Here is a 13,099-nt window from a genome sequence, read left to right as displayed (position 1 = left end):
ATTCCTTCTGCTGTCCGTCATGTTAATCAAAGAACAAAAGACTAAGAAAACCACTTTCTGCTCTTGACTCCATACGTTTTATAACTTTAATGGTAAGCATTAATCTGAATAAAAACTTACTTAACCTGAAAAACTTAGTTTCATAGCTCTCTTTATTCTATTGCATTTATTTGTGCTGTTGTTTGCAATTTTTATATTTGTTCTTATTTTATTACTGACTTTTTACTTGTGTTTTTTTTATGAAAATAAAACTTTGCGTTGAAGAAAAGTAGATTTTTGTTTGTATATGCTGTCAATTATAGTTCTTAGAAAGAAAATCGGCAAAAATCGGTATCGGCAGATCACACTAACAAAAAATCGGAAATCGGAATCGGCCAAGAAAATTGCAATCGGTACATCTCTACTATCTGTATTGTGAAATTTGTACTGAGAATTTTATATATATTATTCACCCGATTCATATAACATTGTATCCCTAAAAACATGGTGAAAATGTATTCGTAAATGTAATGTAAATGTAAATCAGTATTTTCTGATTTATGGAGTAATAAAAATAGAAATACAAAATCTCCTCTGTAAAAACCTTTAAAATGTGAACAAAATAAAAAAAAGATTTTGAACCTGGCTTCATCCAGTGTTCAGATTTTTGTTCTGGAAATGTATGTAAATGAGTGCATATTTAATTAGATTATATGTCGTTCATTTGCATATTTCAACATTTCAGAAAGCTTGTAAGACAAAACAATTGTCTTAATGCGCTGTGATTAATTAACTGTGGAAGTATAGTGATATTTATTAGTTAAGCATTTTTACCCTATTCACCGGTAGTGTCTTGCTTTAAAAAGTGTTGCATGTGAAGAAATTAATAGCACAAAATAATGTTAAAAAAAAATCAATATCACATGACCAACCAAATACTAATCAATTTTCATTATTGGAGATTTTTTTACTCTTAAAATTTCTGAATCGTGGCTGACTGAGAAAAGCACATTTTTACAAAGTCAGTGCACCTGAATTCCGCACTGCATTTCGTGAATCTGCTCCTGGTTTAATCTGGTTTATGTGGAAGTCTGTTTCCGCCACAGAATAAAAGAACAACAAATTAAAAAGGCAATTGCAACTTTTCATCTCTTTTTTTTTACGTCTTGCAATTCTGACCTTTTTCTCTGAATTCTGTGTTTACATCTCACAATTCTGAGTTTATGTCTGGCCATTCTGACTTTTTATCTCAAAATTCTGACATTTTCTTGCAAATTGCTAATTTATATTCCACAATTCTGTTTATATCTCACAATTCACAAAGTTTTTCTGTCAAAATTCTGACTTTTTTTTTTATTGCTATTACGAGTTTATATCTCGCAATTTTGCATAATGAAAGGAAAAAAAGTCTGAATTGTGAGAAAAAGTTTTAAAAAGACTTAAAACATTTTTAAGCGGTGGCAGAAACAAGCTTCCATAGGTTTGTGTTTGACAGTCTGCACAATTTCATTTCAGATCACAATGCTTTGCTGTTTTTACACAAGTGCCAAAACTGTTGTTGTAATGTTGTTTTTTTGTGGTCACTGTGAGCAGCTCAAAGAGCAACAATGTGGATCTTGTTTCCCAGAATGCTTTGCTGCAGTGGCGGTTTAGCTCTTTCTTTCTTTCTCACTGTGGCGCCTCATTGCTGATGCTAATGCTTATTCTTCTTCTTGTTTTGTGAGGTTTTTGCTTTTCTTTTGGCTTCTCATTCATTCTTGTCTGCTACTTAATTTCATAAAGACGCCCGCTTACATGCACAGCTTCCACGCCGTCCCGCTGCACCGCCGAAACCTAGACGCTCCAAGAAAGGTGTGTGTCAGCGCTCACTGTCTCCTCCTCCTCTCTGAGATTTCACCTGCGTTTGGTTTGCTGAATTCACTCCCATCAGCTTTCTGCTTCTGCGTCAGGAACTCTGGCCAAAGGGGGACTAAAACATGACATATTCTTAGTCTCACTAGTTTTATTTTTGAATCACGAAAACTTAAAATTAACCTTTTGGTTACTTTCCAAATAAATGTTCCTGGTCTTATTGTGTGTGATTCAGTGCATGTTATTGTAATAAAAAAAATGATGCATCAAAATATAAGAAAAACAGTATTAACCAATAATATCATACTCAAGTCTGTTTACACGAAAGGCCACTAAAAAGCAGAACACTTCTGAAACATTTTAAATGCAATGGCATGTGAAATCAAGCTTCATGTTTCCAAAAGCATTAAGTCGAAGTAGATTGTAGAAACCACTGGCTTACGATGCTTCAAAAAAATGCAACCCGAAGTAAGTGAATAAATCACACTAGTCTATGTATAATGATTATTGCATTACATTGTAAGTTTATTAACTGTAACTGCTGTTTTTATTTTCTGTAGACAAAAAGGACCTGCACAAAATAAAACTAATATAATAATATTAATAGAAAATATATGAATTGCCATTATGCCACAAATGCTCTTTTTCGTTTTTGAAAAATGTAAATGATATAATAATAATAATGATGATGATAAGAAGAAGACGATGACGAAGAAGAAATATATATATAAATAAGATAAGCATTTATTGTGGTAATTGACATTATTGCACAAATTCTTTTTTTTTTTTAGATAAATAAGCTGAAAAACACTAAATAAATAGATAAATACATACATAAAAACAACATATGTGGTAAGTAGTAATTGACTATTTCACAAATGCTATTTTTCAAACTATTATAATAATAATAATAATGCATAAATAATATATTAAATGCTATTATTTCAAAATAAATTAATAATATATTTAAAAAATAATAATTATATATAATCTAAAAGAACTTGGGATAATTGACTTTATGCCACAAATGCTGTTTTTCTTTTTAGAAAAAAAGGACCTGAAAAATTAAATAGTAATAATGTTTAGTAATCCTCTGTCTCTCTATAGTGATTTTATTTTATTTTACACACACACACACGCGTGTGTCTGTCTGTGTGTGTGTGTGTGTGTGTGTGTGTGTGTGTGTGTGTGTGTGTGTGTCACAAATGCTGTCAAACTTAACTTGTATTGAACCTGGAATGATTTCTTTAATCTAGTGTTTTCTAATGTTTGGACTCACTGTCCCCTTTGGTCAGCTCACCATCTCTCTGAAGCTGACTTCCTGAAGTGTGTGTGTGTTTGTGGCTCATGAATGCTGCACTCATAACCTCATGGCTCTGTGGCTGGTTTTGTTTCGTTTTGTTTTGTTTATTTTGTCTTTTTCCCCATGAGCCCAAGTGTCAGTCAAAGTCAGGCAGCCAATCAGATTGTGTCTAACCCTTCCCTCCTCGCCCACTTTTGTCCTTTTCCAGTGGAGTCGGCTGCGGCGTGGGACGACACGTCCGTAATGGACTCCTCCAGTCAAGGTTTGAGCTCCTCCTGTCCCGTCATACATTTCTCTCATGTTTCCAGCCGCATGTGACTGACAGTTTAACTGCATGTGAATGTGCTGATGCGGCGCTGCATGCTGTTACCATGGAGATCTGCATCAAACGATCTTGACTCTGATCTAACCACTAATGATCTTTCAGTCTCTCATTTAACAGTTGTGCTCATGTCTTCTGTGCATCATGCTTGATTTGCTTCACTTTGCATGTGATTTCTGTCATGTACTTTAAGTGTTTCTCTTGAAGAGTGTCATTAAGTGCCTTTATCGTCTGTTCAGTCTGTTTATGCAGTAGGTTTACCAGAAGTTTTAACACAAATGCAGAATGAGTTGTACATCATTTGCGTGTTCTCTTGATAGAGATAGACTGGGAAAGACAGAGTTTCTTTCATATGTCTGTCACTGAAGTAGATGTGTTATTATTCAGGTAGCTGCTACTCTACACGTCAACCATTTAATTAATCGTTTAATTAACTTGCTCAGCTAGATTGCTTTCAAACTATTCCTCTGACCTGAAACTGATGATGACTGATAGGTTTTGCTACAGCTAGTTGTGTTCTGCTATGAATTGTGGTCTAACATTATACATTAATGCATGAAATCAAGCTTACATAAAGCTAGAAGTTTAGTGTTCATCTCCTCGCATAGCGTATGTATCAGACTTACAGTAAAACAGTAATATTGTGAAATATTATTATAAGTTAAAATAAGAGTTTTCGGTTTGAATATATTTGAATATATAATTAATTGCTGTGATGCAAAGCTGAATTTTCAGCAGCCATTAGAATCTTGCGACACTGAAGACTGGAGTAATGATGCTGAAAATCACAGCAATAAATTACATTTTAAAATACATTTCAAATAGAAAACAGTTATTTTAAATTGTAATAATATTTCACAATATTACATTATTTTTTACACAGTAATTATTCCAAACTTTTGAATGGTGTGTGTATGTATATATTCTATATTTTATAAAGTTTATGACATTAACTTTTTTTAATTATGGGCATTTTATGCAGTTTTTTTTCTAACCATGTAATTTCACAGCAAATAAATATTTCAATAAAATTAATTAATTGAAATTCTCAATCTGGACAATAATGGCTATTAATCATTAAATCAAATACACAGCAAATATTAACATAGTTGTAAATTTGAAGTAGTTGTCGGTTCACAATGTCAGATTATTCAGTTTTTACTGTCAGACATCACAGCAATTAATTATATATTAAAAATTATTTTTAAAAATTAGATGTTTTTCCTTAGTCTTATTTAAATGTTCTTTCTGTTCTCAATGTCGTATAGGTATGTATGTTTGTACCAAGAGCTCCTAAACAAACACAACAAATTCCAAATTGGCGAATAAAGCTCATTCTGAATCTGATAGATTTAGATATAATTGTCATTTCATGTTTTGAGGTCGTTGAGAGCCATTCCTTCACATTCAAGCACTGCAGTGTCTTCAGAGACAGAGAATACTAACCTAGAATACTGATGTGTCAAATGTTTGATATCAGATAAATGTATTTTCTGCCATTTCTGTCACTTTCTGTGTCATTTTCACCCTGAGCGCTGCTTTATTTCCAAATTTGCTCCACTGCATCTTTAAAGTCGCTCATTAAGATGTTGCATTTGACTTGCAGACCTTAGTCGCTCCGCCGGCTCGATAGGAAGCTCGAGACCTCGCAGGATGGTGGCCATCTTTGATTACGACCCGAGAGAGAGCTCTCCTAATGCAGACATAGAGGTGACATTATCACTATGACAAAACAGTTCCTTATACTAGTGAATAATCTAAAGCATGTGAGTCTAATGTACCGTTTCTCCAGGCTGAACTGACCTTCAGCGCGGGCGACATCATCTATGTGCTCGGTGACATGGACGATGACGGCTTCTACTATGTGAGTTTCTTTCATACCTGTTTCTCTGTCTGTCTGTCTTTTTAATATATTCATAATAAATAGGGTGAAAGTTTTGTGCGATGACACGTTCATGGCCGTACAACCGTTGGTTTTTTCCGTGGCATGTAATAAAAGTTGTGAAGTAATTGCTTAATAATAACTGTACTTCGGTGCTGCAAAGATATTGTACAGTGCCAAGATCCCCGACTTTCTCATCTGAGCTGATCTGTCAGAGCCAGTGTTGGAGGTCACGCATTACAAGGAACGTAATCAGATTACATTTTCAGAAGTAACTAAAAAAGTAACCCATTCCTTTTAAATTACAACAAAATATCTGAGTTACTTTTTCAAATAAGTAATGCAAGTTACTTTGTTTTCCCATTTATTCAATGAGAAATTGGGAGTGAGATGCATTCCTTCAGCCTGAGGCTGATTAATTTCACTTTTGGTTTGAAAGGGCCTTTAAAGGGTCATGAAACCCCCTGTTTCCGCACCGGTTAGTTCTCACCACAATTTAGAAAAATGCTAAAAAAGTGGGCGTGGTGTGCTGCAGAATGGAGGGGGAAGAGGGGAGATGGGCAACACACAGCTTCGGTTTGTTTCAGGTAGTTTCATTTCGCCCCCATTCAGTTAAAAACACGAATAAATGCATAGCCATTTGCACTCTGCATCGAAATTATATATGACCGCACTGTTGCACCAACTTTTAAGGCTTAAACTTTTGCCTTTTGATTGGTTGCATCAAGTTACACTCACTAAGTGAATGAATCGCGTTTGTGCTGAACTCTTACAAAGCAAAAACAAACGCTCACCTTCAGTCCATGAATGTTTCTCTCAGTTAATGTACGCAAGCTCACAGTCTGAAGTGTCTGTCACACATGCTGTTGTGAATAATTAAGCGAAGCGTCTTCTCATAAGATAAGAACACACAGTCTCATGAATAATTATGAGACACCGAAGTACTGTAGTCCTTTGCCACGTCACAAACTGTGACGTCAACACGATATAGATTTTAAACCCGGAAGACGAAAATAGCACAAAAAGCTCAAAATTAACCAGTTTTCTCCAACAATTAAAATGTAACGGATGCTAACATTGTCTTCTATGATGTGCAACACAAACACCTCTGCTAAAATCTCAGAAAAAGTAGTTTGGCGTTTCATGACCCTTTAAAGTTGTCAAAAATATTGTTTGCATTCTTTTTTTTGTTTGTTTGTTATTAAAAAACAAATAAGCACGTGCAAACCAGGTGACAAAAAGTAACGCAAAAATAATTTAATGCATTACTTTTCATTAAAAGTAACTAAGTAACCCACCTAGTTACTTTTTTTTTTATGGAGTAACACAATATTGTAATGCATTACTTTTAAAGTAGCCGAGCATTAATTTCAGCACAGCGATTAAGTTTTAACACTCAAACCGTGAGATGTAAGAGTAAGTATGTAGCTAAACATTTAATGTTTGACTGTGTTATGATAGAAATATCCAGGGATGCATGCAACTCAACCAGAGCTGTTTTCAGCACATTAGGCATAAGGTTAAGAATGAATGTGTGCATATTGTGAATTCATTTAATGAACTTTAATTAAATTCAAAATACACTTTCCTGATAACCTTTCAGTAAATACACTCATCATTCTTAGACCTACTATAACACGGTAAAACGTGTGGCTTTGACAAGTGTGTTTATAGGTTGCGGTTAGGACAGTAATTTAACCTATTAAAATAAATTATTTGCAAATAGATCAAATGCATTACTTTACAATACTTTTTGTTTCTTTAACAATTTCTCTTTATTTGTCTCCGTCTTTATTCCTTTAATTTTACAAGAAACCCCCAAGTTAAAGGTCTGAGACCTTTGTATATTGATGTTAGTGGCTGGTCTGTGCTCAAAATTTAAAGTGATAGTTCACCTAAAAATGAAAATCCTGCTGCATTCTATTATTATTTAGTATTATTATGTACAATTATAGTTTTGATAACTGTTTAGAATAGCCTTCTTTAGTTTAACATTAGTTAATGCATTAACTAACAGTGAGTCATTCATTTGTTACAGTGTTTCTGTATCTTTGTTAATGTTATTTAATAATAATACACCTGATCATTGTTAGTTCATGTTAGCTCAGATTCATTCAATAATAATTACAGATACAAGTTTTGATTTTAAAAATGTATTAGTACATGTTGAAATTAACATTATGATTAATTAATGCTTTAGTAGACTTTTTCATTGTTAATTCATGTAAACTAATGTAGTTAACTAAGGAGGTTTATTGTAAAGTATTACCATAGCTTATTATATTTTTAATTACCTTTTTTTATACATTTATAAATAACCTTTTAATTTTTGCTTTTATCATTTTATGTGCTTTTGTTATTTTTATTTATTTTTTTATTATTAATACTATTTTTTTTTTATTACTATTCCGGTTTCATTTATTATTTAAGCTGTAGATTTAATTTTATTCCCAATTTTAGTGCTTCATATTAAAATAATTTCAGTTAGTTAACAAGGCAGCGCTTCTAGTTTTAATTTTAAGGTTTTCATCTAATATTTATATTTTGTTTTATTTCAGCTTCGTTTCAATTAACAATTTTTAAATAGTTTTTGATTTAGATTATAACTATTTTATTTTATTTTACGCTCTCATGTAAATGGTAGTTATCTCCCTCTCAGCACAAGTTGCTTTAGTTTACAATAAATTCTAGTTCGTTATTTGTCTCCTCCTTTATTCCTTTAATTTGGCAAGAAACCTCCGAGTGTCTGCATCCTGTGTATAGTGATATCAATGGCTGATCTGTTTTAAAAATGTTTTATTTTATTTACCTGTTCAAATATTGTCATTCCAAAACCAAATGTTATTTTTCATTACATTTTTCTTGTTCTGAAAAAGTCTCGTTTTAAAGCTATTGTTATCTAAAATTAAGATTATTATCTCAGCTATTGTTATCCAGATTAAATGGAGGACAAATGCACATATGTGGTGCAAATATATCCCAGAATCGCTCAGTTTTTGGACCTCGGTATTTCTGGCCATGAACACGTATGACTGAATGACTGAGCAAAGCAGCAGTGCATGATGGGTTTGTGTTGTTTTCAGGGGGATCTCAATGGACACAAAGGCCTCGTGCCGTCCAACTTCCTGCAAGCTTTTCCAGAGACAGAAGAAGACGCGGCACGGATGGAGCACACGGCGACAGAGAGCCGCAGAGATTCACAGGTACATGTATGTATGTGTGTGTGTGTGTGTGTGTGTGTGTGTGTGTGTGTGTGTGTGTGTGTTTATTGCACGCATCATTGTTAATCATTGCATGTATTTTCCATTCTGTTCTGTCCGTCATTGATTAACAGCATTAGTTTCTCCAGCTGTCGTTTGTTCTGCATATCGTCTTATGTGTGTTTGTTTTTATTTTTGCATGGTTTTCAGAAGCACAGGAGAGGTGTTCACTTTAAACAGTGACCGTAAGTGTTTCACAGATCTGACCCTTCCTGCAGCAAACCCTCTCTAGCGTCTCCTCTGCCCCTTTAGAAGATCTATAATGACTCTGAACAGGACACTGAGAGGCTGAAGATGAATTATGGAATCAATACACATGCTTTAAAGGGCTCGTTTACACGTCATCATTTAGTCAGCCTCCTCTTTTTCCAAACCTGTATGACTGACTTTCTTCTGTGGAACACAAAAGGAGAAGTTTAACAGCTCAGAAAAACAAAACACTAAAAAATGACTTTAATGTTAATGATCCAGTATTTTTGAATCTAGAATGTTTGCAGTGAGAAAATCCAGGGTTTATTCCAAATCTCATTTTCACATAATACTTTTACATTAAAGTGATACTTCACCCCCCTAATAATGTCTTTTGTTGTTTTGTTTTTGTCAGGGTTAGGGACCAGTGCTATTTTAGTGTTATTTATATACTATTATAGTTTTTATTAATATTATAGATTACATAATAACCCTGGTTTGGACACCAACATTCTTCAAAATATCATCTTTGTGTTCTACAGAAAAAAAATCAGGTTTGTACATGAGGGTGAGCAAATTATAACAGGATTTTTTTTTTTTTTTTTTTTTTGTGAACTAGCTCTTTAAAATCATAGTGAGATATATGCCTCCATGAGTTTGATTTATCATTTAAGCTGAAGCATTTTTAAGATCATGACAAAGTCTTCATTGATGATAGATTTGTGACTGGTATCTCCATTTTACGTCATTTTAATCTTTTTATTTTATTTTATACAACTTTTATGTAATTGGTTGAAAGTTAACTCTCTCTCAGCTAAGGCTATGTGTACGTGATTTTGCTTTTTTTTTTTTTTTTTTTTTTTTTATACAAGTCTTATGTAATTGGTAGAAAGTTAACTCTATCTCAGCTTTCTTAAGGACTTTCTTAAATAAGAACTTACCAGAAACAGTTTTAGAATTTTTATCAAATGTGCATTTAAACAGCTTGTGTAATTGTAATCCTTTTATTTATTTATTTTTTTATTTTTTTATTTTTTATGATTATTATTATTTTTTTCATGACATGACATTAAAATCTCAACTACTTGCCCGCATTCACTTTTCGTCTGTTTTTCTCCCAGGTGAGCCAGACAGAATCGTCTGAGCATCTTGATCCCGTGAGCTCCTCTCAACTAGACCTGAATCCACCAGCTCAGCCAGAACCGAACCCTGAGCCGGACTCTGAGCAGAAACCGACCCTGAGCTCATCTCTGCCCGCGACCCCTCCGTTCCCCGACGCCTCCCTGCCTGAGAAAAAGAAGAAAGGCTTCTTCTCCAAGGGCAGGAAGCTCTTCAGAAAGCTGGGCTCCAGCAAGAAGGAGTAGCTGTGAGCCCGAAGATCTGCAGATTGCACTTTCTCTCGTGTGTCGTGTCAGTTTGAGTGTGTCCGTCCAATAGGAGAATCTTTCTCATTCTCTGATTTTTACCATAATGACGCAGATTTACCAGCGCTTTCATGTGTCGGACTGTTTCTTCTTTTCAAAAAAGCTTTTAAAAAATAATCGCAATACTTGTGCAAATATGGAAATGGGTTTGAACCCATTAAAGCTGTGACTAGAGCTCATGTCTGTTGAAAAGCTATAAAAATACTCATTTAAAGAGTAAAAAGATAGTGAAATATTCTAAATAAACTCTTAACTTCAATGTAACAGCATTTAGACATGAGCTAACCATCTGCTAGTGTTCACAAACATCAGCCACTGAAAGGCAAAGCACACTTAGAGGAAATATCTTGACGTGATATTTATTCCAGGAATTCTGGAAAAATAAAGCGAAGGTGGGCGACAAAATAATTTTTTGTCGCAACAAAAATATTTTGCACTACAAGTCGGGTCCAAGACTGCAGAACTGTCCCTGTTTTGTGTTGCTGGTGTTATCCGGTTAAAGCTAGAGTAATACAAACCGGTTAGTTAAACCAGTACAGACTGAACTGAACTCAAATCTTTACATATTAATTCATTCATTTTTACTGGAGAAAAGCTGAATGATCACCGACTGGCCAAAACCTTTTCATATCCATATCACAATATTTTCTGCAGTTTCAGATTATTTCATTGTTGTTGCATTCTACTGAAAATAGTGTTTTATTATATTCTACACACTACTGTGTGGAAGCCCGTTTCCGCCACTGAATAAAAAATTACATAAAGGTAATTGCCACTTTACATCTCACAATTCTGACTTTTTTTTCTCCGAATTGCAAGATATAAATGACAAGATATTAAAAAGATATAAGTCAGAATTGCGGGATATAAATTTGCAATTGTGAGAAATTCTCTCAATTCTGACTCTTTTTTTTCATAATTCTGACTTTTTTCTCGTAATTGCACGTTTATATCTCGCAATTCTGACTTTTTTTATGGATATAAAGTCCAATTCTGAGGGAAAAAAGAAGACTATTACATTTGTGAGTTTATATCTCAAAACTCAGAGTTGCAACTTTATATCACACAATTCTGACTTCCTTTCTCAGAATTGCGTGATATAAAGTTTGAATTACAAATTTATATCACACAATTCTGAGAAAAAAGGTGAGAATTGTGAGATTAAAAGCCGCAATTACCTTTTTTATTTTTCATTCAGTAGCAGAAACAGGCTTCCATACTTCTGTGCTCATTTCGGCAATCCATTACATTTTCATGAATTTCTTCAATTGAATATTATGCTTGCATTTGCTCAAAAACAAAAAAAACAACAATACATATTTATTATCAGTTTCATCTTTATAATTTGTTATTTGCACGCTAAAACAGCATTTCAAACCAGAAAATGTTGATATTTCTCTGTAAACGTAATATTGTGCATCTGATGCTGCACTGAAGCTTTTATTGTTCGTAATGAACTCTTTGTATTTTAGTTTCAGCTTCGCCTTTTCGACATGGAACTCACTTTACAATAGCGACAATGATAATTCACGCATTTATAATGTGGGATAAAGGAATGAAACTTTCTGCATGAGCTCTGTCTTAACTCTTCTTGCTTAGTTCCTAATCTCTTTTCCTCCGTTTTAGGAGCATTGTAATAAAGACACAGCATGTGAGCGCAACACCACACACCCTTCAACTTTACACTGCTATGTAATGCGAGCGACATGCGTTTGTTGCGTTGGTTCTTGTGGTCTCACAGGGCTCACGTGAAATCATTTCTCAGGTCGAACCGCTCATCAGTTTCGCATCTTAAGTCAGCTCTTGCTCTTCTCAGGCGAGACTGTCCAAACCACACAATCTTGCCAAACCTTGAGGTGCTCTGCACATCACTACAGCGACCAATCACAGAACGCCAGGCGTTTGGAGGGGCGGAGCTAGAGCCCAAATGTCCTCACAAACAGGAAGTAGGTGAAAGTTTCAACCGTTTCTCGAACAGAATATACAAAGAAAGTTGTGTTTTAGCATTATTGCAGATTGCATACATAATCAAACAAGCATCCTTGATCATTTCATGGGTAGTGATGCACTGTACAGCCCCTAGTATCAACTAGTCAGGTGATTTTCCCCTCGCTGCACTATATAATCCAGACGCTTGCTGTGATTCCTGCCACGGTGAAGCTGAGGAACGCACAGGCCGCAGATCTTACCATCGTAACTGTCACTACTGCAAGTAGGCGTATCCTAGGCCATAATAAAAACTAGCCTTATGAAACCTCGTTTAGTCTTAACTTCAAGTTTACTACAGCTGTGTTTGTAATGACTGCATGCATGATGGGTTTCCATCTATACTCGGCCTTATTTATTCTATTTATGTGTCGTAGTAGTTGCACGTACCTTTGTTTGGCCGTACGCGAAGGAGGTGTTTTTTTTGTGATTTGAGGTATGATATTTTCATACAGCGAGAACGAGACTCTATTCTTGTGTCTGTCTTGAAGGATGTTTTTTTGTACATTTTTGTAATGCATTTTTTGGAAACTCACCTGTAAATATGGCTTCTTTTGGTAAAGTATTTTTCGGGGGTTTTTTGTGCATGCCGAAACTATGTTTTTGGATAGTCACACGGGCATCTTGCTTGGTGGGGAAAGTCGTAGTGATTTACTTGAAGTGAAAGACTTGTTGCAATATGGACTTTTTACAGAAATAAAGTATATTTTCACATAAAATGGCTTTCTGTTGTGATGGACTCAAATCAGTGTTTATATATATATATATATATATATATATAGCTATTTATAATAATAATAATTTAGTGCATATAATAATGTATGTAATATTTTATGAATATTTTGAATAAGTTTTTATTTTTACTTTTTTTTTTTTTTTTTTTTTTTTAGCGTTTTTTTTTCT

The 13,099-nt window shown here is 34.1% G+C and overlaps 1 protein-coding gene across 2 annotated transcripts in view; it reads left to right on the top strand.

Moving 5' to 3' along the window:
* tspoap1 (TSPO associated protein 1) overlaps positions 1-10,980 on the top strand; it is a 141,323-nt gene extending 130,343 nt beyond the window's left edge. For both annotated transcript variants that reach the window (XM_016441337.1, XM_016441335.1), the window contains 6 exons: positions 1,762-1,830; positions 3,342-3,395; positions 5,062-5,165; positions 5,248-5,319; positions 8,421-8,540; positions 9,908-10,980. In XM_016441337.1, coding sequence (XP_016296823.1) covers positions 1,762-1,830; positions 3,342-3,395; positions 5,062-5,165; positions 5,248-5,319; positions 8,421-8,540; positions 9,908-10,150 — 662 coding nt within the window. In that variant the 3' untranslated portion in view covers positions 10,151-10,980. The remainder of the gene's footprint in view (positions 1-1,761; positions 1,831-3,341; positions 3,396-5,061; positions 5,166-5,247; positions 5,320-8,420; positions 8,541-9,907) is intronic.
* The last annotated feature ends 2,119 nt before the right edge of the window (positions 10,981-13,099 follow it).

This window comes from Sinocyclocheilus anshuiensis, unplaced genomic scaffold, assembly GCF_001515605.1.
Source record: "Sinocyclocheilus anshuiensis isolate Anshui unplaced genomic scaffold, SAMN03320099.WGS_v1.1 scaffold163, whole genome shotgun sequence".
In the NCBI taxonomy this organism is placed as follows: Eukaryota; Metazoa; Chordata; class Actinopteri; order Cypriniformes; family Cyprinidae; genus Sinocyclocheilus; species Sinocyclocheilus anshuiensis.
Note: the sequence above shows the minus strand (reverse complement) of the source record. Positions and strands in the feature narration are given on the sequence as shown.